Source organism: Artemia franciscana, chromosome 8 (assembly GCF_032884065.1).
Source record: "Artemia franciscana chromosome 8, ASM3288406v1, whole genome shotgun sequence".
Taxonomy (NCBI): Eukaryota; Metazoa; Arthropoda; class Branchiopoda; order Anostraca; family Artemiidae; genus Artemia; species Artemia franciscana.
This window is the reverse complement of record NC_088870.1, coordinates 13310888-13338293: the sequence shown is the minus strand read 5'-3', so window position 1 is coordinate 13338293 and position 27406 is coordinate 13310888. Positions and strand designations below refer to the sequence as shown.

Below are 27406 nucleotides of genomic sequence, written 5' to 3'. Positions count from 1 at the left end.
AATAGGAAATAGTTTACTTGAATACGCCTGTCCCGTCAGTATTAAGAACCACCTATCTAATGCAGGAACTGGAGTCAGTCCAAAAACAAGCAACCAGGATCATCCTGGGTAATAGAGGCATTTCCTATCCCAATACCCTAGTAACCTTTGAACTCCAAAGTTTGGAACTCCGTTTGGGTGACCTTATCCTGAGGTTTGGCTAACCCTGCACACTGTGACGTTTTACCCCCAGAAGCCCCGACAGTCAGCCGTACGAGACAGAAGCTAAAACTTGTGCACACGGCACATAGTTATTAATTCTGAAAAGCTTGAAAATGATTATTCTTGTATTGATTCTATACGCCATCTATCTGACAGAAGCATTACTCTTCTATTTTTTTTTGGTTGTTAACTATTCCGTACATGCTGTGTATTCTCGTCTCATTGCACCTTTTTTTCTATCCGTATTCCACAGCGACACGCAATTCTCATTACATGTTCTGCTGTAAGTAGTGGTATTAAGAATCTAAAATTTGATATATTGATATAGAAGGTATGCCCAAGGTTCATCTTTCACAAAATTGCCCTACAGTTGTTTTTCATTTACAATTACTTTATCGGGTGTGTATATGCACATCTCTAAATTTTAAAAAATTTTAAATTCTAAATTTTCCAGGCATACACAGATTTTTCGCGAGGAAACTTAGGTTAACAGTCTCTGAGTGTTTTAACTTCTGTCTAAAAGAAAGCCATTTGAAGGTAGAAAAGCAAAAAGGATATGGGGCCCTAAATTTGGACAGTCATTTTAAGTTAGATTATTTTAAGTAGTTCTATCATTAAAAAATAATAACAAAATTCCAACCTGTTTCCGTGTAAACATCTACAATGCACGCCATATCAAAGACTGGCATATGGGGCGGTCCAAACTGAGAGACAATATATTGGTACAGCTAAACATTTGGCAATACACAATACGAAATAAACGTGCATTGCCAAATGTTTTTCAGTACCAATATATTAGCTGTGTTTCTCTTGAAGTCCGCACGGATGACTGACCTATTGCGGAGCTCCAAAAAGTCGTTTTTCTTGCAGCGGAGAGTACCATAGCGTACATCAGTTGGCAGTGCTAAGAAAAACGTGAAGAAGCGTTCATGGGAATTTCCTGTGTGGCACTATAAGTTCAATATTAAAACTGGGAAAATCTCCTGCTGATTTTCTTCACACCGGCCCATTACTGTTTCTTGTAATATTACGTAATTGAATTACGTAAATATATGAGATCTAACAAATAGGACTAATGAAGGAGAGAACCAGTTTTGTTTTCGGCCTAGGGTGGATTGTCAGCATCCTCATATTTTGGCATCTCTTCTTCTGAATAACAATTCTAAGAGTAAAGGAATTTATATTTGTGCTTTAGATCTTTAAAACACTTCACAGTGTAATCCATTCCAAGTTTTTTTTTTTTTTTTTTTTTTTTTTTTTTTTTTTTTTTTTTCAAGTACTAACGTTTCAGTTATTCTGCTTCTGCAGTATTGGTATTGTAATTCTTTCATTAGTTTGAAATCTTCTCCAACTACTACTATTAAAGTTAAAAGTTAAAATTTGTATTTCTGGAGAGCCTGCTAAAATACCCTCTACATATTTCTCTGACGTTTCAGATATTGATCTTCCTTATGCTGACGATTTTCTCCTAATTAATCGGACTAGGACTGGTCTCCCCAAAATGGTATCCAATGTTTTTTTGGGATTGGCCTTTCGTTGACTGAAGAGAAATGTGAGTTTGTATCTTTCGCTTCAACTTCTTCATCTCCTCTCAATTGTGATACTTTCTCTATTCCATCTATTGATTCTTTGTAGTGGTTGGGCACAACTCTTACTAATTGTCTTTCCAGTTTTCATCACCGCACTTATTTACGATATTTCTAAAATAATATAATTTGGATGTGGGAAAATTGTTCCCATAAAGTAAAATATAATAGACGAGCGCAGGCAAAACTCTACATATCGCGATCAATCAGTCGATTACATGTCAAGAATTTACCACATCCTTTGAAAAATTGATTTAAAAAGAATCCGGAGTCGTATTTCAGATACTGTACGTTTCTCCTTTTCATTCCTCCTTAGACACGTAACCAGATTCGTACCCAGGACACGTAAATATAATATACTTGTTATAACATCAAAATTGTAAAGGCTACATAGGATGCTCTCAGTCCTTGATGGGCTTTCTCCACGCAATCATCTTGTTAAATTTTTCTATAGTGATCTTTCGTTTCTTGTATTTTTTTCTTGTGAATTTCATTCCTTGTGTATATTTAACTTTGAATTTTTCTTATTTCTCTACAGTTCTTTTTTTGTGTGTATGTTTATTTAATGTAAAAAATTTTTTAGTCATTATTTTTTGTTTTCTTTATGTTATTTTTATATTTAATTGTTTTTACTCCACATTTTAAATACTTACAAAGCGTTTTTGTGGATAATATAAAGTATTTTTATTATTATTATAGGTAAAAATATGCTTCTTTTTTGGGAGAGGGGTGTTACTAAAAAATGTTCATGGGCGATTAAAAGAACAAACAAGTGCATTATTAGTTTCAATTTACATAGGGAGAGCCATTTACACCAATCTTTAATTGAGGAATCTCCCAAATCCCCCCACCTGTGCTTGGCTATAGGTGGTAGATTTTTCTCTTTTTTCTGCCTATGTTCTTCTAGCATTCTACACTCAACAATTGTTAGCTGATACTGGTAAATGAAAAAGAGAAGGAGTTCAGGCCTGTGATTCCTCCACTAAATTCTCAAGGTTTTCAAGACATTTCCACTAATATCCTGTATTATTTAAACTCCGCCTGTGAGGATCCTTGCTTTTCGGGGCTTTCATGAGCGGCCTTTCCCAAGCCAGAAAAGGAGGAGGCTTGGGCGATAGGTTAATCCTCTATCCCCGTAAAACATTATTGATTCATGAAGCGACTTCGATAAGCCTCGGACCCAATATGATCTCATCCAAAACGATTTCCGACCACTCCCGGATACGATTTTTGACAAAAAAAAAAAACAATCATTCCGTCTTGCATTTTAGAATGTCCCCACTTTGAAAATGCCCTTGCGGTTAGTAGGTATGCAAAGACGCCGATGCTTGAGTTCGTCCCCAAAAACGAAAGAATGGTGAAAGTCCGTTTCGCAAGCTCATGGTCAAAGCTGACAATCATTGTTGCATATTTTCCGACAAATGAAGCCGACAATTCCTAGAGAGATTGTTTCTACTATGAACTTGAAGTGATGGGACAACAGTTGTCATCAATGATAATGGTTTGCGATTGATAGGTATTTGTGCTGACCGTGGCCTAATTATTAGTGGATCGTGGTTTCTCCGCCGGGAAATCCAAAAGTATATTTGAACTTTCCCTGATGGAGTGACAAGAAGCCAAATTCAGCACCTCTTGACCAGGAGGCGACAAACACGATGTTTAGAGGACGTGTGTTCCTTTCATGGTGCTGATTCGTTCTCTAATCACTAACTAGTGATGGCCTGTTTCAAGCTAAAGCTAAGGATTATTGTGAAGCACAAAAGAACACATAGAACAATATATGTGCATAAGCTAAGGGAAAAAAATATTCGACAAAATCTAATGTCTATCCATCTCCAATAGCTTTCCTAGCTTTGTTCGTGAGGAGGAAACAGCATATGTTGGTGAAATATAGACCAAGATCCTGGAAATGCATAAAATGCAGCTGAAAAGACTCTTGGTTCTGCTAAAAAGAAAAGGGAACAGCGGATAAGTGAATTTTTTCTTGGAAACTCATGTTGGTGAGGAAAGAGGTGAAAATTCAACTATACTCCTGCGACCTCAGTGCCACCTCTGAATATAAGGCCTATCTGAGGAATAAGTACAAAGAAGCCAACAACGCTGTAAAAGGGTAAGCTACAGCAGATAGACATTGCTTCCTCGAGGCAAAACCTGGCGATGCCGAAGCTTTTGCTAGTAAAGATAATAGCAGGGCAGTTTATCTCATCACAAAAGAAATCACAGGAGGTTTCAATAAGCATGCTACTGTTATTGAGTGTAAAACGAGCCAACTGCTAACGAGTGAAGAAGAAATCGATAATACATGGAAAGAGTATTTCCCCTAAACATTGAACTTTGCCCCTCCTTCAGACTCCCCAGATATTCGGGCCATGTTCCAATTAAACATAAGTACAGAGTCAATTAGTTTACGTGAAATAGAGACAGTACTATGTAAACTAAATATTGGAAAAGCAGCTGGCATCGATGGTATACATCCTGAACTACTGAAATACGATGCTGGAGTGCTAGTTGAGCCGCTAAGCCAAGTGTTAATACAGATATGGGACACAGAGGATATCCCCAGAGATTGGAAGAAAGGGATTATAGTGAAACTATTTAAGACGGGTGGAACTGCTGATCGCAACCATTGGCGAGGTATCACCCTACAGTTTGCAAGAAGCAAAGTCCTCTACAAAGTAATATTGAATCGCATCCAGATAAAATTTGACGCCGTGCTCAGACTTGAACAGCATGACTTCCAACCAAGTAGGTCATGTTCTGACGTGATCTTTAGTTTCAGAATACTTATTGAAGAATCAAATGAATAGCAGACTGAAATCATAATGGCTTTCATCGATATCTTGAGGGCTTTCGACTTCAGTTATATGATGAAGAAATGAGTGTTGTTGGAACTGATGATGGGGACTTGTCTGAGTGGTTCAAAGTCAACTCAGGCGTTCGACAGGGGTACATTTTGTCGCAGTGCTTTTTATAATACTCATTGATTTCATCCTGCAGGCGTGTAACTTCATACGTGGCATCCAGTTGACTGAAGTTGCACTTTATTTGATGTAGACTTCGCAGATGACATAACGAGCCTTTCTCACTTAAGAAAAGAGCTTCGGTGCAACATAAATGAGCTTTCAAAGTAGGCGAACGAATGGGTTTGGCAATAAGCACGCACAAGACGAAAACCATGCGCAATAAGCACGCACAAGACAAAATCATGCGCAATAAGTGAATAAACTAGCAGCTGAACCGCTGATAGTTAAAGCAAAGGAAATTGAAGAGGTAGAGATTTCTAGATATCGTGGTAATCTAGTGAGCACTGATGGAAACCCCGAGCATTAAATTGCCACACATCATTCAATTAGGGTGGAATCACTGAATATTTTTAATAAAGATTCCATTAATTACATTGGATTGCCTTTGGTCCGTCAATTAAAGCTACACGGGAGTTGGTGTTATCGTCTGTATCGGGAAAACTTATGGCATGCTAATCAGGGTGAAAGGTTGTTTTGATAAACAAACACTTGCTACAATTTATAATTCAATGTTTGCGCCTCATGTATTTTTCATTGTTCTATTTTTGAAATTTTTAAGTAAAAGTGATAAAAGCGTATCCGCGTGTACTTTTTCCGGTTCTGTAAATACTTTCTTGGAATTCCACTATGGTTCAAAAACAGGTATATTATACGAACATTAGAAATATTTGATATTACTGACAAAATCGATCAACAGTACGATCGATTTCTTACATGATCTAGAGAAAACCAAACAAATTTTCCGCTTCATTGTCTTGTTTAATAGAAAAATGTTTTGTCGACACAAAGCTTTAATAAAACAGCTATTTATACGTTATGTATTATGAGTGTTTATACGTTATGTTTTATGAGTGTTACGCACTAATGAGCTATCATAAGCCATTTATTATATATTTATGAGTTATTATGAGTAATATAAGCTACATATTGTCGTCCTTTACGTTGGAAGTATAAATTTATATTTTTCAGCTTTCTTTTCATTTATTTCCTATACTCCTCTGTGTACATCCATGTCTGTATAGATGGCATAAATAAATTTATTTATTATTATTATTTCGCGTGCACAGAAAGCGCCTTTGATATGTTAAGAACACTTAGAGAAGTGCCATTTTCTCTTTGAAGCTGAAATTGAGGCTCTTCAATAGTAATGTCCTCTCTCGATGGGCGCTGACAAATCAGCTAGAGAAAAGAATCCAAAGTTTTGAAAATAATTTTCTCTGAAGTATTCTTGGAATCAACTGGACAGACAAAATTGCCAACTCATTCGTTAGAGAGAAGACTAAACAGCCACCCGTTATTAATAAAGTCATAAACAGTCGGTGGCGATATCGATATCGGGGACACATGGTTAGAATAGGCAGCAATCGCCAGCCTCATGATGTTTGGTGTTGGACTCCTCAAGGAGTTCGACAGCACGGATGACAGAGGGCTACACAGCACTCTGAAGAACATCGCTCGATGAACTTTGGCCGAAGACACTGGAGAGGTTATCATGGAGAGGAATCATTGCCGCCTTATGCGCCGACCAGCATGGGAAGTCCTAAGAAGAAAAGTTATTCATATATCCCCTGCTATGTTTTTAAATTTGTGCCCTCTGCAACCAAAGAAAAATTCTTGCTGCTGAACTTTCGATGAAACTTAAGTGTTTTATTTTGTATGAAAACAGATGTAAAGGCTACATAAAATCCCATTTTTGGGGTTTCCAAGGTTAGAAAAGGTATTTTCTTCAAGGGTCAAAAAGATAATAGACTCCCAAAGGCCCACGTTCTTTTTTGTACAAGTTTCGATTCCTTATAACTAACTTTATTAATGGTGTAAATATCCATTTACCATCAATTAAATGTAAGGCCATGTACAACACATAAATCAAACTTGTTAATCATCAACACCATACCTGACATTTTCCAGATTCTGATACTTCAATATAATCTGAGTGATTGGCGGTAAGCTTGGGAATTTGATGAATGAAGTACCTTTTGTCAGGTGAAATCTTCATTTTTGCGACCTAAAATTAAGACCGAGGTAATCTTTGATATAATAAACTGGCATATAACAGGATCATGCAAATAATCATTTCGATTCTTTCTTCAAAGCCTGTAGTTTTACCTGATCAAGAGATGAGATTATTCCCCTTTCAAGAAAAAGGTCAAATAACCTATTTTTTAATCCCAAAATTTTCTACGAAGCATATCCTCTCACCAGCCTTTTGGTTTTCAGGAGAATTGGGCCAAACAAAAAAACTAAGACCCAAGTTTTGTCCCTTTTCTATCAGAAGGTTGTCTGGACTAATATTGGGAAAATAGTCCTCATACCTAAAATGTGTGCAAGCAAGCGTGTTCTGGATTCCACCAATAGTAGAAATTGTGTGTGATTATGTTTCAAATATCTCACCACAAACATATGAAAAGCGTAATAACTTTGTAAAGCTAACTGTACATTTGAAGGGGTCTCAGAATTTTGAAACCCTTATTTATGAGAAAAAAAAGTAAAAAAAAAACTTCTACCGGTTATTCAGGATAGAGAAAAAGCATTATTCAATGATAATGGACCCTAAATATATGTACGGCTGTCTATAGACGAATATCAAATTATCAGAAGGGATCAGAGGCGTTCCAGGAAGAAGGCATATAATTCTTTAAAACACATTGTTTTAGGATCGATTGTTGATCATCCTGCTTGTCCAGCAAACTTACTTCAAAGGTCAGCAGTAGACTTATTACAAAATGAATCCTGAGTTGCTAAATTATCTTCCTTCAAAATTTGCTCCACAGCTTTACATTGATCAATGGCAATTTCGGCAAGTGCACAAATTGCAGGGGGGGGGGGCTGGAGAGTATGGCAGTTCCGTCCTTACTCCTACATCTCTAATGGGTGCCTTTTGCGACTATGGATACAGGACAGAATCTTTACTTTATTTAGTAGAATATTAGTTAATAGACTGGAAGCTGTGTTTGACAAGGTAGATAATTTACTTATTACTTTGCATGAGACTACTTTTATTTTATTTTTTTTTCACTTACTTTGTTGAATGACAAAAGAGGTGGAAAGATTTTCTTGTACTCTTGGCAAAGTCAAGTTTAGGTCTACCTACAAATTGAGCAAAGTAATATCTAATTTCAAACTTATTTACTTCATAGAAAATTAAAAAAAAACTAAAGTTATAAGATAGCAATCTTACTAAAACAACATAGAAACAAGAATAATGGCTCTTCCCTTGTACTGATATATGTAGCTGATCCAAATTATGGCAGGGGGTAGGATAGGGAACATTTTCCCGCACTTGAAAATATTTTTACCCTCCTTAAATATAAAAATACCCTTTTTTAGTATCTTCACTGAAAAATGGAGTTTTCGGTATTTCTATTGAGAAAACTGAAAAAAAAAAATTCAAACCTGAAAAAATTGGTTAGAAGTGCTTTTTTGCTACCCTGTGCCAGCCTAAATACAGACTCTGACGTCATTCCACAAAGGGTTACGTCTATGTGCGTCAGTTACAACTAGTAAACCTAGCTAAGAAGCCAAAAAAATAAACATAAAAATCAAATTATTTTATCACTAAATCTTAATAGCCCTTTTTTTCACAATTTATCAGCTGTTACCTTCTTTTTCTCATACATTCATTTTATTAAGGTTTTAAATGTCTTATAATTAGAACAAAGACTAGGATATGTACGTCATTCTACTGTCATACATTAAAAACCATAGAATCACAGAGTACTTGCTAGGAAAAAAATTCGTTAGATTTCAAATTTTCTTTAGAAAAAAAGGCCCTAACCGGTTTCAACTGAAAAAATTCGGTTTCAGTCATTTCTTTCTTGTGTGGGCTACTTTTAAATTGCATATTATAGAAACCCCCTGAAAAAGCTTACAGCCATTATATTTTTTTAAATATGTTACTCCTTGGGAATGTTTTTGGTTATCTGAAACAATGATCATGTAGATGGAAATCAATTGTTAAGTTTTTAATTTTCAGTATAGAGAGGTACGAGAATCCTACTACATAGCATTGAGAATGGAAGTACCCATCAAAAAACCTTACTACAGAACATCTAAATTAGCACTGTCTCAGCTGTGGTTTAAGTACTAGTGACCAAAATTCCCCTATTTTTAGCGGTTCAGGTGAAAACATACAAACCAGGTTTCCCTCAAGCATCTAAAAAAACTGAACCAACTGTGTTAACAAGACTGACATCTTTACTTTTAAAATTCCATGTAGATCAATACTCTTTTATTTAGATAGCTACATTTTACTCGAAAATTTCAAAGAACATGTCTTCCAGTAGTAAAAGCATACACTACAAGCATATATATGTTTCAGCTTCCTTAAGACAGAACATATACTACCTTATTTTCTCAATTATCCATTAGAAATAAAATATTAACTCATTTTTAACACTCACTTAAACTGGGGAGCAGCTGAATGACTTCATTACCTGATGAGCTCACCAGCTTTCAAATAGCCGACATTGCGATAGACTCACATGGAAACAAAATATCCTTTTGATAATACTTCATTTAGTCATAAAAAACCCAAACAGCAGCCAAAAGTAAAGCAAGTTGAAAAATATTTATTTAGCCATGCCTCGAGGTTTAAATAGCCCCGTTATCAACTAAAACTTCAGAAATTAATCACTAGCTTGCCTGATTAAAAAAAAAAAAAAAAAAAAAAAAAAAAAAAAAAAAAAAAAAAAAAAAAAAAAAAAAAAAAAAAAAAAGGCAGAAACAAAACATCATAAATAAGAGTTTAATAGGTGAAATCCTTTTATTCAACAGTGAAAAAAAAAAAATCACTGGATATTTTGGTTACTTACACAGTGACTATAAAGTTTTATTAGCACACAGTTATCTGTTGAAGATAGCCACTGTGTATGTGAGGAAAATATCTAGAGATTTTATTTTGTACTTCACTGTCAAATGAAGGATTTTTCCTATTGAACTGTTATTTATATGTTACGGAAAGGCAGTGTGGTTTCTGAAAATACAAACAAATATTTTATAAGATCCCAAAAAGTAGGGTTCAATAGGTGCACAGAGCTCCTACTCTTAGAGGGGTGGGAGTCATGTAATTGACTCCCACCACCCAGTGAACTGGGATGGTTCAAGGAAGATATGAGTTAAGAATAATTTTTTGTATACTAAGATCCAGAAAGACATGGTCAAATCAACAGTTATCACTTCTTTTTCTTCTTACTTCAGGAGGCATATAAGCCAATCCTAAAATACTTTCATCTTTTTACATTGACTGGTAGAAAAGCTTTGTCTCTTCCAGCATACCTTACTAGTATCATCCATGCATGATATACTATCATTTCATTCTTCAACATAGTCATCATTAATTTTAAGATGGCTCTATTGCTTTAGGGCGAAAATTTTTTTATTCCTTATAGCCCATAAGTTTTCTGAAATTCTTGCCTCCCAGTAATGTTATTTGTAAATATTCTCCTGAAGACGTTTGAAATTTAAATATAAAACGCACAATATTTTATTCCTACTAATAGTGGTGTCAGTTGTAAAAATCACCAGTATCTGAAAAAAGTGGCTTATAGGTCTCACAGAATTACAAGTTTAAAAAAGAGCTTACAAATTCACGCTTAATTGAGTCCTAAGTGAGTTAGGACTTATCTTAAGCATAGGCATGATCTTGGAGGGGGGTTAAGCATTATGCCTTGAAGGGAATGATTAAAATGCAGGAACATAATTTTAGGCTGTAAATTCTCCAAGAGAGAAAATATAGTAAAAAGAGTGATTCCCCTCCTGCTTAGGCACGGTTTTACAATGGCTGAATAATTTTAGATGGTGAGCGACTAGAACCAAATGCAAAAACAAGAAACACTTCCAAAAACCAACTTTTCTAGTCTTGTTTGAGGTAGGGCTATGCAGAAGTAAAGATTACTGTGTAGTGATTATCTTAAAGGCAGCCATATTTTCACCTCAAAGAACCTTTCCATGTGTTAAGTTTGATCAAGGATCACTCTCACTCAAGCCTCCGTCTGACATTGGGGCATTCTCATCAAAGACCTCTTTTGTTCTCTTAAAGTTGTTGACTGTCTTTTAATTGAGGACAGGGTTGCATTGATTGCTCCAAACTAGGATAGTCTGTTGAGAAAATCTTTTTGTGAGCTGAAACATGTGATGGATTTATATTCCAGCAAACAGTGTGTATATTTACCTTAAATTAGACTTATCAGCAAGATAGGATCCTAAAGACCTTTTATAGGAATCTTGCTGCTTTTTGACACTGTTAGGTTTGATTAGGTTACGAATTCTGCTTAACTCAGCACTCTGCCAATCTGTGAATTTAAATAACTTTAGTTATGACTACGGTGTTCAAAAGACAGATGAGTGGGCTAAAATTCCTGAGACCCAGGAGTCAAAAGGTAAAAAAAGGGTAAAGGATGCGGGACTAGACCCTTAAGGTCCGAACTGGCGATGCTGATCTCTGTCTCAAGGCCCTTCAGCCAGGAAATGCAATGGGGGGGATGAGGGCCAATCATCCTGCACTTTTGAGCACCCTTCCTGTTCATCTTCCACAGATTTCTCCAGGTACCCATTTGGAGCTGGGTCAACTATGGCTGAGCTTACAGAATCACACCACTGACCCTCGTCCCACATCAAATCTTTGGGTACACTAGGATTCGAACCCTCGCCCTCTTGGACAAAGGATCCTAAATCCAGCACACCAATCGAACCCTACAACAAAGTCTGCTTTGCATGGAATTTAAGCTTTGGCAAGGCAGTTCTCAGGACTCTAAGCCAAATTAGATCTTTTCTTTTTCTAAGTTAGGACCAACTTTCACAAAATCTGTCAAGTGTTACAAGGAGAGGAAAATCAGAGGTAAGAGAAAAGCTTGGAAACTCCTCTTTGGTTCCTAAGTTGAATGTCTGTTCCTGAGTGCTCCACTTATCAAGCACATAAATTTTTCCAATTTGTGAGAAGTAAGGAATCTGAAAGGGATACCAGTAAGTATAAGGAACTTAAAAACGACTTGAAAGTTTCACTTATGTGTCAAAACAAGTTAGCAAAAGGCCAATTTTTTTTCACTTTTACTAGAGACTGTTTAAAAAGGGGATGATACCATTATTAATCTGTGAACAATTAATGAATTACACTTAAAAACACTGAATACAAACTCTTATGTTGCCCAATACTTGGCTTAGGGAAAAACTTATATTTTATGTAAAAGACAATACCAAACAGTAATATATACAAATAGGCTATTGAATTCTAGTATAGTAGTATATTGGTAGATACCCCAAAAAAAAAGTTTCAAGCTTCTTCTATGTCTACATCCTCCCTATGTCTAAGGCTTGAAAAATCGCATAAAAGACATGTATATAGGCTACCTGTCTCAACTTTAGAAAACATTATGTTGTTCCTTAATTTTGCTTTGAGTAGGCTTTCCTTTAATTTTGATGTTAGAAAACACGATTCTAATGATTTAAGTAAGAGTTTAAGCCATTTTTTAATTTTTCTTTAAATTTGAGACACAATTTTCATGTTCCTGCTGGAACATCTGTTTGCTGGCGAGTCCACAGATGATTTGAAGCAAAAGATTAAGGGAGTTTTAACAGCATTGGTTCAGTGGTTACAGGCTAATCGATTGTCACTAAACATGCCTAAAACAAAATTCTTGGTTTACAGCTGCATTTAAAAGAGCCTATTGAATTTGATAAGGTGAGTGTTGAAGGCCTAAATGTAAGCATCCAAAGAGTAAGTTCGATCTGGTACCTTGGTGTGGAGATTGATTATAATCTTTCGTTTAAAGGTCAACTTGGTTATCTACGAATTAAAGCAGCACAAGGTTGCAACATTTTTTCCCTTATTAAGCATTAAGATTGTTATATTTTTCTTTAGTTCATTCTCATTAATCATATTGTCCTATTTTTTATCTGGCAACATTCAAAACCCATCTTAAACTGTTACAAATTTTGCAAAACCAGGCTCTAAGAATTTTACATAAGTATCTACCATCACCTTCATCATACCCTGGTAAGATGACAACAGAAACACTTTATTTGTTAATGCATATCCTTCCTATTTCTTGTCTATGTAATCTTTCTTGTTTCTTCAGTGCTTTTTAAAATTAAGTATGACCATCAAATGCTCCCAGTTTATTTTCAGTCCATTGATATGCTTGGGAGAAAGGACAAACTTCATCATTATGAGATTCAGTATAAAGACCAACGTATTTCTTCTCAATTTATAATGGAGTGATTGAGATTTTCACCAAAGAACATGGTAACAAGCGCATGGAGAAAATTTCATACTGTATATGATGATACTAAATCATTAAATATAATAAGACATCAACTTTTAAATTTTTTCCTAGAAACTTTTCACCATTAATCTTTTTTTCTCTATGGAATTTTTTTTTCAAACCTTTTTTTCAAATTCATTTTCTCTGATTGCTTATGATGTCATTCTCCGTGCAGGTTTGTTTGATTGTTTTGTTATTGTGATAATTATTTTGTCATTCTGCTTTGTGTGGTGGGCCATGGACTTGGGTATTGGATCTTCAACTAATATTATTTATGTTGTAAATATTGTTGGGGTCATCATGATCACAAGCTCTGTCTCTCCATGGTGACCCAGTGTATTTTATTTATTATATGTATTATATTAATAAAATAAACTTGAAGTGAAGGATGCCTCCCACACAATCTAGGTTGGACTCCACCCAACATTCAAAGGAGTGGAAGACAACAGAGCAAACTTGGTAGATCCCTGGAGAGAGGCAACAAGTCTCCGAACAACTTTAAATTAACTTTGGTATTTGGTACAAGATTGGTCAAGTTAGAGGTCAACCATCACTGCCCTATGCGCCCCCAGGCGTAGAAGGATCTAAGTAAGTAAGTTGATTAATATGTAACACATTTCTATTACTTAGATGCATGTTTCCTTCCACTGTTATGGATAGAAACATGGAATATTGTTATGTCCCAGTTTTAAACCATTTCAAACATCTTTTCTTTGTCTAATATTGTTCTGAATATTTACTGATGCTTCAATTGAACTTCTTTCAGTGCAGTTCTTTAGGCTTTTAAAACATTCCTTGAAACTTTCTTCACGTAATTAAACTAATTTCTAAGAAAGCAAAAAGCCTTCTGTCTAGAATTTTGTTGAATTCTAACCAAAGGACTCTTGACTATCTTAAGATACTAGGAAGCCCCTTAACTAGAACTTTATCATCAAATACTGAAAGAATAGAATAATTTTTGATAACACCTTCTGATAGTATATTTTAGGCCAGGGATTCATTCCAGAAACTTTTATTCACCTAACTCAGTTACTCTCTGTGACATCAATAAGCTCCTCAACTAGAACTTTTCACAGAAATTTTATCCTTGAACTTAATCAATACCAATACATACTGCAAAGTTTGGTCAAACTTGCAGTTTTCAAAATGATTTAGCTAGAATGAAAGTGAATACATTGCTTGATGCAATTTTTTAAGCTCTTTTATAATCCAACAATTGCTTATAGGAAAATTACATTTTGATCCAACAAAGGGCCAAAAATTAAACCCAAACTCATTTTTAAAATAGTCTAAAATCCCTCAAAAGTGACACTAAGGCAAAACTGACATAATTCTAGAAGGGTATCAAAGTCTTTCTTTAAATTTTTTTTAAATTTGTTTTGAAATGAAACTTTACTATTAAGACTATTGAAAATAATAATTACCATTCCTGAATCAGCTACAAATGACAAATTTTCCTCACTAACTAGTTTTTTTCAACAGATATTTTTAAAAGTGCATTTACTATGGGCTGTTTTGAGCAAAATATACACACTAAATTAATATTAATAATAATAATTTATCTTTAACAAACCAAAATACAAGACAATTGTAGTAAATAAAAGATAATGAAAGAAAAATAGCACAACTATATAAGACATAAAACATATACAACACAACCATAACTCTACTAACAACAGAACTTCTAAAAGATAACACACCTATAAAACGAAAACAGGTGAAAACTAACAAATAAATAAACAAACTAAAGGGTGGAAGGGGTCCAGAGAAAAGGCATAATCCTTTTCCAATTTTCAGCCTAACTTCCACAGAGAAGTAATAATGTCAGAGGCTCCAAAATACTAAATTATTTTCTTGTTCCTATAAGACTGAGGTAAATAAAACATAAACTTAAAACAGAAGAAATATAATATATGCAATTCAGCCAGATATTGGTCCTAAAAATCAATAGATTTGAACAAATATGAATGCCTAAACACCTCAATCCAGACACACAACAGATAGAGAAGTTGGAACACAGAAGACAAATGGGAATAGACTTGGCATTAAAGACTATGTACTCACAATTATCAATATTCAATGACAGACCAACACTTTGGAAATGTTTTGAAACAGATGACATGGAATTTGAGAGGCTAGACCTACAATGGCTTAAAAGAAGTATATCATTTGCATATGCAATATAAGAGACATTTACCAAATCACAACAAAGAAGGCATAACTTTGGATAGCACACTGAGGATACAAATACTGAAAAGAAACGGTGAAAGAATACCACCTTGATACACTCCCAAACGGATTGGAATATTCCCATAAAAATATGAATGAAGCTTTAACTGAACATGGGAATTACTATACCAACTGAAGAACCCAAATGACAGAAATGTTGACTTCAGAACTGAAAAGGGAAAACATAACTTGAGCATGAGAAACACTGTCAAAAGCTTTAGACAGGCTTTGACAAAAATTGACCTCAGAACCACTGGGTTGAGCCTTTACAAAGACAGAAGTTAAAACACAGTGGGCATACTGGCAACCAATATGCTGCCTGAATACAAACTAATTTTGACTGTTATCCATAATTTCTCTTACAAAAGGTAACAAAGCATACTCAAAAACTTTGCTAACATTACAGGCCACAGTTATGGGTCTATAAGAACCACAACTTAGAGGATCCTTTCCATTCTTTAGCACCAAGGCTACTGCACAACTTAGAAAGGAGTCAGGCACCAGAGAGGATGCCAAGCACATTTGGAAAAGCAGCTGCAAGTAGAACACTAAATCTCACAACTCCACTTGAAGGTGGGAGACAGCAATACGATCATGATCAACAGATCTCAATTTAAGTTGTTTAATACTTTTAAGCACTTATTCACAGGAGACTGGGATTATATGCATCTGCTTCTGCTTCAAGAGAACTAAATCACTAAGGGGATGCAAGAAGCAAGAATGTACAGCATAGTTAATGACAGTGAAAATACTAGAATAGGGCTTAATCCAAGAAGCCACAGGAATAACATCACTAGAAGCAGAGGATTCCAGCTTAGAGGAATTGATCACTTGTCTCCATTGAGAAGCAGTTCTGGGAAATTCAGAGCCACTATACTGTACACTATGCAGAAACCACTTGAATTCTTCTTTGGTCTTCTTGTTAATTTCGAAAACATGGTCTACATTTGGGTGACTGCAGGCAATCCAGATATGAAGCCAGAACTTTGCTCTATTTTCAATGCCTTTTAATTTGTGGACATCTTTCCTAATGGAACTACAAGTTTTTAAATAAGATTGGAGCTTTTAAACAAATTGCATAAGTGCAACATATTTTCTATTATTTCAACAAACTTAAATCAATTTGAAGAAAAAGAATTTAGCACTCAGAAAATGTAGCATAATTTTTTTTTTTATGGAAAAGGTGACACTGAGAAAATGTAGTATTATTTTGCAAAAAATGAGCAATAAGTCATACTCTAATTGAAAATTTGTCATTTTGAAGAGCTCAAAAAGTACTTAAATTTGAATTTGTGATTGAAGTGATTATTATATTTGTAAAGAACATGAAAAAAGGCATCAAGAGGTATGCTTACTTTATTGGTAAGTCTGTTATATGAACTGTCATAATTTTTTGAAAATTTGTCATTTTTAAGAACTAAAAAAATGCTTAAATCTGAATTTCTGGCAGAAGTAATTATTCTGTAAAGAGCATAAAAAAAGGCATTCACTTTATACAAAATTGAGTTACACTGTTTGTTATAAATTTACCAAATGTTATTGTTACTGGGAAAGAAAAATGTTAAAAATTATTGGAAAAAATAAAAAAATTATTGACACCTCTCAAAAATGATACTCAACAAGAACTGACATCATCTTAGAGGAGTTTCAGGCTCAGTTTTTGGAGGAGTTTCAGCTTTAAATGGTAATTTTTTCTCACTTGTTAGTTGTTCTTTAGGAATGTATCTACAGGCTTAATTATATCCCAGAAAGGTGTTTTGAAGTACCCACTTCTGTTCCTTCTTTCTCTAGAGGGTAGTGACTTTTGATGATCTTTGAAGATCTTAGTTATAAAAGTGAAACCTTGCAAAATAGATCTTTTGGTCAAATTAAAAAAAAAACTGTTTTCAGCTTCAAAACTTTGATCAATCCCAATTTATGAGGTTTCAAAGACCCACAAATAGCCTACATTTCCCAAATTTTGAAAAAAAACCTTTGATGAGGCTTAAAATTCTATTCAAATACCAGAAACTGCATTTTCAGAACTAAAACCAGAGACAAAGCAACTAATAACTGAAAATTAAGGTAAACTGTACTTACATCAAAATTTCTTGTCAAGTATAAGACCTGTAAAGTAGCCTAGTCTTAAACTTGACACAACCAGAAGATCTATTTTGCTAGGTTTCACTATAATAACAAATTTTTTTAGTGGCTGTCAAAGTCAGTGCCCTCTACACAGAGAAGCAGGAGAGGTAGGTATGCTACAATAAAATAGGCTACCTTCCCAGTACATGCTTTAGTTTGTAAACCTATCCCTTGAAGTTTCATTTTTGTAACCTAACCCTTTTCTAAGATAGAAGAAGTGGTTAAACTATAATTTTGCTGAAAATTGAGGCATCTTTTTGGTTTGTTATAATTTCAATAGGTAGACCTAGGCCTATAGACCTACAAAGTAGGGAAATTTCTAGAACTTAAGAAATCAGACGAAAGCTAACATAGAATTTTTGCATTGCCTTCCCAGTGTATGCTTTTGGCCCTGGATTTATTGCTGAAAGTTTATTTCCCTAACCTAATCCCTTTTTGAGATAGGCTAGCATAGCAAAAGTAGCTAAACTAGAATTTAATCAAAATTAATGCAATCCTATATTTGGATTCAAGCTAAAATTTTACTTTTAAGGCTACCACATACCTGCCTAGGCTATGTGTTTGTAAGATAGAAGAGACCTGTCTAGGCTAAAGGAGGCTGAAATAAATATACAAACCAGGTATTATTATTTCGTATTTGTTTGGGCTTTTTTACTTTCTAGATGACTCTGCAAACCTCTGGCATTTAGGCCAAGTAAAAACAAGCTTAAAAGGGTGATTTTCGCTCGAAATATTTAAGATTCCGTCCACAAATTTAAAATTTATTGTCCTTAAGCTCACTAAAAAGAGTTAAAGTCAAGTCCAAAAACTATTACACATATGGATAAAGCATAAGTGCCACCCCTTACGCTCTTCTGACTATTATCATGTCATTCAGTAAATACTTTAAATGGTTCTATGGACGTAAAATTATTGCTGTAGAATTTTTTTTATGTCCTTGAAATGAAAATTTGGAGAGATTTTCACTCTTAATTGAGAATTTTTTGAGTCATCAGACCCATTAGTCCTCAGTTTTGAGGATTTTGAACAAGTTTTTAGGTCTTCCAATCAAAGAACTTGACGAACGTCGTATCCTTCTAAAGTGTACCAGATAAATACATTAATTTGATTAGTGTACGATGATAATATTAAGAAGAGTTAAATTAAGAAGTTAGGCTAGTAATGCTTTTTTTTAATAAGGGAATAATCAGGGTTACATTCTATCGCCATTTTAATGGAAATAGTTTTGATGTGCCCATTTCATTTTACAACAATGAAATGGTTGTAAAACTCTCCTATGCCTTGGTTATGCTTACAATTGAGCGTCCTAGATGAAACAATAGCAAAACAAATAAATTTATAGGTTTTGTGCGTTCAGGATGGGAGAATGGGTTTAAAATTAATGCTAAGAAGACTTTGTCATCAAGGCTAGGAATAAGTGAAAGTGAAAAGGTTATCCTAGATGACGAGAAGATCAATCAAGAAAACATCTTCAGGTAATATTCTTAATGAAGACGGTGGTTGGTGGTAAGATATGAAAATAAAACGGTCAAAGCCCATGTTGCTTTTGTTCATAATTGGATAAAATTTGGAGGATTGAAGATTCAAGATTTTTATTTAAACTTCTGTACAACACAAACAATATAAAAAAAAGGGTCAAGCCGGAGACACAAGGTCGGAATAAGAAAACTTCAAGAGGCTATAGGAAAAATTAGGAAGAATAGGACGATAATACATTTTTGGATCTTTCAAGAATTCAGGGCTCAAAATTAGTTTGGATATTATTATTAAGAAGACTAAGTCGCTAAAACTGGGAATAAGTAAAGATAAAGAGGAAATGCTGGATAACAAGAAGATCGATCAAGTAAACAACCGCACATACATAGTTAGTATAATAAGTAAAGACGGTAAAGGTAAATATGTTAAAGTAGAATAGCCAAGCCCCAGAGTGTGTGTAACGGTTGAAAAAGTTTGGAAGAATAGGAAGATAGATCTGCAACCAAGGTAAGAATATTGGACGCTACAGGGACGACAGTGTTTAAGCGGGGTTTAGAAGCTTGGGTGCTCCGGAAGATGGAAGAGGATTTTTATGTGTTCAATTTGTCTTGGGTGTCCATCTGACAGATTATATTATTATTGCAGAAGCAGCTGCAGCGTAGTAAAGAGCAAACCACAGCCTATAGTAACAAGAAGCGGAAAAACACGCTTTTAAAGAAACTGCCATTTGAAAGAAAAACTTCCATCTGACACTGAATCAGGAATGGTAACTATTGTTTCAGATAATCTTGAAAGTGACGTTTATTGCGAAAAGGAATTTATGGTAATTTTGAGAAAAAGCCTGAAATCCCTTGAAAATGTTGTCAGATCGAATTGAAAAATGACCATTGGAATCAGCATGGTCGAAAACATTAAGCAGGACAATTAAAGTCCTCCACCTCGAACACCAAAGGAAAATCACTTTTTTGTATGGGCTGCACTGATGTGTCTCTTTGGACGGAAATTGAATTTAATAATGTCTTTTTTAAGTAGCTAAAAAGATTTAAAGACCTCCCATAATCCCTGGGGAAGGGCTGCACATGGTATCTGGTGCATTGGCTTCACATATATGGTATCAAGCATATCGGTGTATCAGTATCCTGTGTTTTTTAGTCATTTTCTAGGCTCATTTCTTAAAAAATGTCGTGAGAAGGAAATCTCTTTCAATAAAAAAAAAAGAATTAAAGATCTATGCACATTTTTTAAAAATAGTTTTACGAAAAGAAAAGAGAATCTTTTCTTGGCGGTCTTCAGCTCTGAAGTTATTTTATCTTAAGTTCTGCGACTATTTCATAATTCAACTCTATAATAAAGGGTTGGCTTCTTAGAGATTTCCCTGGCCAGAAAGGGGAAAACACGTGTTAATATATAACTCAAATCGTACCATAGGGTCTCAAAAGCGTTAAGATTTTTTTTCTATTTTTGAATCAGATGAATAGTGATTTGCAACTCAATTGGACATTGCAATTAAAAAGACACGGCTTGAAAAGTAAGCAGTTTTCAATAAAGTATAAAGTTAAATTGAATGTTCTAAAAAATTGTTGTAAAAAATGTTCTAAATTGAATGCTAAAGTCTCCTGTTTCCTTTTTTAAAATATTTTTTACTTTTTATTGTCTTTCCCTATACGCTTCTTGAATATTTGGCATTTTTGTTGACATAAAAAGATTTTATAAATACAAAATGATTTTTTCTTATGCTCGACCAAATTGAGTATGAGATTTTGTTCGATATAGAAACAAAATTTTGATTTTGTTTAAATATGGTCTCTCCCTTTTTATTTTTTAATAATACTATACTTTTGAATTTGCTTCTTGAACTCAATTAAAACCTGAAAAAGATGATCAGTATTACACATCATTTGGGAAGCAACAAAATCATCCTTGAGTTTAGAACCGTATATTTTTATATGCGATAAAAAGCCTCACAGGTGGAGCAAGGTAATGTTTTGGTGGGTCACGTGTAAGTCGTGCATCCTCCGAGTGTTTATACTTTGGAGCCTTAATTTTGAAAGAAAAATCATTATGTAAATGGCGTAACATTCAAGTACATTTAAAAGTATTTCAATGGCTTAATATAAAATCACAGTAATATTACAGTAATATACATTTACTGTAATACAATACTGTAATATAATAATATTATATAATACTGTAATATATAATATAATACATTTACTGTAATATGTAAGTAATATAATATACAGTAATATTGGATTGGAAAAACTTCAAACGCTTGCCAAAAAATCTGACCAAGCTAGCAAAATTATCTTACTAAGGTAGAAAGAATAATAATGAGTATAATATTACCTAAAGAGAGAAAATAAGCCAAAACTAAACAGAAAGTAAAAATTAGAGAAGAAAGAGAATAATAAAAGAAAAATGAAGTATTCCTCAATATATACAAAAAATATTTGTCAAGTACTTATTCCAACTATTTGAGCATCAAGAAGCGTTAATTTACTAGAGAAAGTGTAGGGAATTGGGGGTAAAACTTATTCAATAACTGAGATGTGACAAATGTAAGACTATCAAAGGTTGTGAAATTTAAACTCACCCGACCCGTTTTGGAGTTTTGAATTTCCTCTTCGAGGTTTATTTTAAGTAATTTGCTTGGACCGTAGGCGTGAATAAGCCTTCCTCAACCAGTCTGTGAACGTTTCTTCATCAGCTACAGAAAATACAAATATGTTTTAAAAGAGCATTTTCACATTGAAGCTGTTAACAAGAGAGTGGTATCTATATCTAGTACTCAATATTAACCAAAGTAATGCTGACTTATTTTCTGCCACCACATAAGCTGAAACTCTGATTCTGTTCTGTTCTGGAGTGTAAATATGGGACGTATTTAACAGTTTACCTTTAAAGTCTCACTAGTTAAAACTCTTGTTTCGAATTTTATAACCACTTATTTGAATGTTTCAGCTTCCGCTAGTTTTAGTGCTTCTTATTTGTTCTACACTAGCACTGCATGGATACACCGTAAAGGCGTTGAACTGGGTAAGAAAGCAAAAATTTTGCAACTATGGTTTTACTTTCTTAACTCCAGCAAGCAGTGTAAAATGGTTACTGTTGCAGGGGGCTCAGTTATATAGGGATTCAGTTTTACTGGGGTCATATGTACAAGGATTCAGTTGCATTGGTAACTTTTCATTAGTATAAAAAGCCGAAAAGGACGACCCAAAAATACATACCATATTAATGGCGTTTACGCTTTCTTAGGGTGAATACATGTACAATTTTGAACAATAAAATTTAAATGTTCCAAGGAGGCATCAACTCGCCATGAATGCTATTATGTGTTACTTCTATTTGCTTTTAGTTTGTAGTTGAAACTGTCCTAGTCACTCTGTGACTCTGAAGAACAATATTGGAATAACTACTCTGGTTGTTGATTTTTTTTTCTTACCGTTATTTTTTCATTTTTTTTTCTTCAAACTGCCGTTGCAGCTTAAAGTCTTTTAGTAGTGGAATCTAAGATTTCACACAAATGATTTCTTTAACCACACTACTTTTCCATTTACGATAAATTAAGCAAGGAAAAAGAGGTTTTGAAAAAAAATGTTTTCTGCCGTAAGCCTTGCATTTAAAATTGTCAAAAATAGACTAAATATTGTCCTGATCTATTTTAGCTTAGTAAGATTACGAACTTGAGGCTCGTTTGTATTCAATATATAGCCTGGTGTTGAGTTCCTATGCATCTAGTTCTTTTCTTCTTCTTCTTATTTTTTAAAGCAAATTCTTAACTTAAAATTTCCGGTTTAGTCAAGGTGAAGAAAAGCTTACTATCGTAAAAATTCAAAGATTTAAAAAAATAAGAAATATTTATTGAAATAAACATGAAGATTGAGAAAAAAATTTAAGTAAAAACCACATAAAATTTAATATCGGCCTAAGCTCAAGAGTACAATTTCCAGAAAAAAATAACTTGAAACCAAATGTCTTGCTGTCGCCTTAAACATATTCATACCCTTTTGACGAACCATGGATGCTTGAGAATGTTCTTTGGACTTGGTCGATAGTCTCTATTCGAATTCAAACACTGGAATACCAAATTCTGAGCCAAAAAAGATATGTTTTTATCGTTCATTTTCTTGACGATGAGTTCTTTAGGATTTTCACGTTCGTAGAATACTCCAATAAGGAGTGACGCCAAAATTATCCCCAAAGACCAGGTAGTCACCGGACCAATAAGGAAATTTTTAAGGTCTTTTTCAGGAGGAGGATTCACAGGAGCCCAATCCAAATCTTCATTCGCCTTTTCTAATGATTCAGCTAAACCAAAATCGATAAGTATGACATTCTCATTTTCATCAACAAGCAGATTGTCACATTTCAAATCTCTATGAGCAATACCAGCTGTTTCCAATTTTGACACTGTTGATGCTATTTGCCGAAAAAGATGGAGAACCTTGTTTTCCTTCAATGTTTGATTATTGAAAATATATTCTCCCAGTGTGACAGAATTCTGGTGGTACTCCGTTACAATCCAGCATTCTTGTTTCACTATATAGTAGTCAGTTAGCCTTATACATCCGTCGATATCTTTTACTTTATTCAAAAAGAAAACTTCTTTGGGCAAAGTTTTACCGTTATCTAGTTGGAGCATCTCAACTTGGTCTAAGCTGATTGTTTTTATAGCTACAGGTTTCAAGTTCTCTCTTTGAAATCCCATGAAAACCTCTCCGTAGGATCCCTTACCAAGTTTTCGGTCAGTTAAATAGTATTTTTTGTGAAATTTCTCCAAGTCTGTTGCTGGAACGTTGCACTCAGGTAAAGCCTGATTAGCAGCTCTTATACTCTTAGGTATATGAAATAAAACTTTTCTCTTAGCTTTTCTTTGTTCCATTACTCTGTAATTATGGTGAACACTATAGGAATCCAATGAATATATATGTTGCTGTAAAATATTCATATCAAAGATCTTTTCACTAATATCCAAGCTGTTCTTTAACTTAAATGATCTCACAAGTGTTTTCACTAAAAGCCAGATTCACTATACAGGTGATTTGATTTTATGCATCCTTTTATATGAGTGGAGGACGTCATGAAAAATGACGTCACATTGTTTTTATATCACGGGTCATTCCAAATAACATTTTTAAGTTTCAGTATGACGTCATCTATGGTTACAGTCCACCACATGTAACGCCATTTTAAAATTAATTAACGATCTTTAAGGCAATTAGGTAGTGACGTCATATTATTGATACGCAGCTTTTCAGTAGATACGTGTGTCTTGTGAAAAGATTCGTGTGTTTTATCATTGTGTATGTTATTTTTATTAAATGAAAACTTGCTTTTTCTGACAAATAAGCCATACCATATCGAAAATTGCGGTTATTTCATCCTCATCTTTTGTTACTTGCAATAGGCAGTAAGTATAGCGATTTTCTTTCAATAAACCCTTAAACATCTCTATGACACTTCAGTGACCCAATTGCACGGAAAAAAGAGGCACATTACTGGTTTCCATGTGAAAAAGTAATGTTCCTTGTTGCTTAAGATGGGGGACTGTAATTCTCCTATATAGGGTTTTGGCTGTGATGATTTCTATGGCGTAGCTTTTTATTTCGAAATGAACTATTGCCGTTCAGATTAATAGAAATAACACTTACCATTCCTGTGTCAGTTTTAAATAATGGCTCATTCTCAATCGGTAGTGTTTTTAAGACGTTTTTCGGTTACTACGCGTTTGTTTTTTACTAGGTTGAATTTGACGCTGGTGTCATCCCTCCGTAGGTATTATCCTGCCAGGTTTTACAGTCGTAAGCTACGCTGCCATATGACTTCGACTCCGATTAGTTTTAATTTACTCTTCTCTTATTTGAAAAGAAATATTTTTCCATCTTCTTAAATTCTGCAAATTGCCTTAATGCTACCTCATAAATACTTACGAATATCAATCCTAAAAACGCATTGTTTCCCTTTCCTTCCCCTAAATCACGTGGTAGGTAAATGAATAGCCCACTTTATCTATCCTTATTATATTTTACATTTGCCAACCGCTACTTCAACGCAAGAGGGAACGCTTTTTTCTTTTTAGTATCTGTTTCAGATGGCCCCAATCTTTCGGTATCAATATTTATTTTTTATTTCTCTGCAATGCCGTATCTAAAGGCAGGGAGGGGTTTAATTCCCTCCCCCCAATATTTTGTCAGACCTGTAAAAATCATAACACAAATGCAAAATTTTTATGTGTTTTATAACAACAACACAAATGTAGTCCCCTCCCAAACAAAAATCGGGGATGTACCCGTGTTCTCTAGCGTCCTTGATTATGGTTAAATATCATGAATATTTGTTGTTTTTTACTATTTACATTATGCGTAAATTAAAAAGAAAGCTACGCAGAATAAAAAAAAACCTAAGGTGTAGTCTCTGGTGATGACTGGAACTTATTAAGTGTATCTGTGTAATGAGACATGCATGCACATAGCTAGGCATATAGTATAGGATGAGTTTATTCAACACACCACAATTCAACAATAAATTTAAACAATAGACAAATTCATCTATGGCCTGCTCTGAATTCCTCGAGGCTACATAGCCAGAAATGCAAGAAAAAAGCAAAGAAAGAAGAAGGAATAATAAAAACACACTAAATGAAAAAAATGATCAGCTGTCCACCTCTGATCTCTGTCAGAACAAAGTACCATATGCAATTTGTAATACGAACCCATATTTTAACCACATTTCGACCTGGAGACTTCACCATATGTGCTTGTAAGAAAAGGTGTAAACTATTGAGAAATCTGAAATGTTTCTGAAAAAGGGCAATCAGATAAACGCTGTTTGGCTTTCCTTGACTATTTTTAGATTTGATGGTTAATGATAGGCCGAGATTTATGGACACTTAACAACTATAGAGGTAGATACTTTACGTCAAGCGGCAGCTCAAATCAAAATTCTGTTTTAATTTTAATGTTTGGGATGTCAGAACTAAATCATTAGAGTATTTTTGAAATTGATCGTCTTAGCCACATAATTACAATTGACAATTTAATTCTACCTAAAATGTTTTTGTAAACTAACAAGCTATCGTAATTTTTTCAGAGTTGGTGTTTCAAAGTTCCGGGAACTGGAAACGGCAAGAACCAGGTAGTATTTAATTTTGACTGTGGGAAAGCTGCTGATAATCAAAATACGGCCGAAATGATTATCTTTACTTTTTGCTCGTTCACCAATGGTTATTTTTATCTAGACATTTGTTAATATGCATAGCAAACGTCTTCGTTGTTTGGGAGATGCTGATCAATTTTTTTCTGGGGGGGGGGCATTTTAATTTGATTTGTGTCGTTCATTTTATGGCTCCTTCCAGTTCTCAATTTCCATCGTTTTTTTTTTTTAATTTTAGGTTCGAATCACTAAAAATAATAAGTCTTTGGGATGCTCAACTGGTACAGACTTTAACGTGGAATCTGTTAGCGAGTCCTTATCTGAAATAGGACCATTGTAAGGACCTTGAAGGTTGTGGAGAGATTCCATTGCAATTTTCTCCAGAGCCATTAGACACTAAAAGTCTTTTGAGAACTATTGAAGCCCATAAAACCCAGACCTTCGGTAGCTGTGCCTGAACCTGGATCTTCCGTACCTGATTCAGTCTGTTCTTAACGAGTGAACACCCTAAAAGACTTACAATTGGAGGAAGTTTTCTGTAGACCACATACAGAAACAAAAGCCGATGAAAAACAAAACTCAAGTGTGAACATTACGGGTGATGTGAATGCTCTGTGTCAAATAAGGAAGGAGCATGTGACTGTGCGAAAACTATTTGCGTCCGCGTTTGGAAAACCAGGTAGTAAGTTTATTCCCCTCAAATATCTGATTTAGGAAATTAAGTGTATTTGCAATTTCATGATTATTGAAACCAATAATCACTTGAAGGAATCCCCGTTCAGGCTGCTCGGAAACCCTCCTCGTCTTCCAAAATGCATTCGAACGCAAAACAATACCTCTTCAACTAAGGTACAGACATAAGTGCATCTCTACTTTAAAAGTAAATTAACGGTTACCAAGCAATGAGTGTTTATAGTTGTAACTCTCCAGACCCCCCCCCCTGTCTAATTAGCTCCACACTGTGCCTTTGCTCTTCTTCAAGGTGCCCCCAATTTTTTTCTTATTACCATGTCCTCTAAACACGGTTCATGGGCCAATACCTTGCACCCTGGTGTTGGGTAAAATGGATTACGATGTCTGTAATATCGTGGAAATTGTTCCAGGAGACCTAAGAAAGGAACCAGCACAAGCTAAAGAATAGATAAGGATGGACACTGTAGTAAATTTTGATACTTATGTTAAACTTTGTGCTTAATTACTATTTGTTGAATATTTTGTTCATACAAACATACTATTTGTTCATATGTACACAAAAATATGTACACAAAGTATGTACACAAAAATATAGTACACAAAAATATTCCAAACGAAAATATTACCATCAATAAGTGAAATATTAACACAAATATAAGAA

General features: G+C 34.4%; 1 protein-coding gene and 1 long non-coding RNA gene across 8 annotated transcripts in view; one reads left to right on the top strand and one right to left on the bottom strand.

Annotated features, from left to right (window-relative positions):
* Positions 1 to 27248, top strand: part of LOC136030009 (uncharacterized) — a 29944-nt gene extending 2696 nt beyond the window's left edge. Inside the window, exons 1-3 of one of the 2 annotated variants that reach the window (XR_010618156.1) lie at positions 17828 to 18041; positions 19543 to 19663; positions 26291 to 27248. This is a non-coding gene — a long non-coding RNA (uncharacterized LOC136030009). Of the gene's footprint in view, positions 1 to 17827; positions 18042 to 19542; positions 19664 to 26290 lie in introns of those variants that run through there. The other variant, XR_010618155.1, reaches the window with a different exon arrangement.
* LOC136030007 (zinc finger protein 664-like) overlaps positions 1 to 27406 on the bottom strand; it is a 96728-nt gene that overhangs the window by 30863 nt on the left and 38459 nt on the right. For 2 of the 6 annotated variants that reach the window (XR_010618153.1, XR_010618154.1), the window contains exons 5-6: positions 21491 to 21604; positions 15950 to 16333 (exon numbers count right to left, since the gene is read on the bottom strand). Coding sequence is in view for 4 of the 6 variants with exons in the window: in XM_065708623.1 (XP_065564695.1) it covers positions 6705 to 6815; positions 15347 to 15382 (147 nt within the window). In the remaining 2 variants the exon portion in view is untranslated. Of the gene's footprint in view, positions 1 to 6704; positions 6816 to 15346; positions 16334 to 17965; positions 18000 to 18038; positions 18091 to 21490; positions 21605 to 27406 lie in introns of those variants that run through there. The other 4 variants (XM_065708623.1, XM_065708624.1, XM_065708625.1 and 1 more) reach the window with 4 other exon arrangements.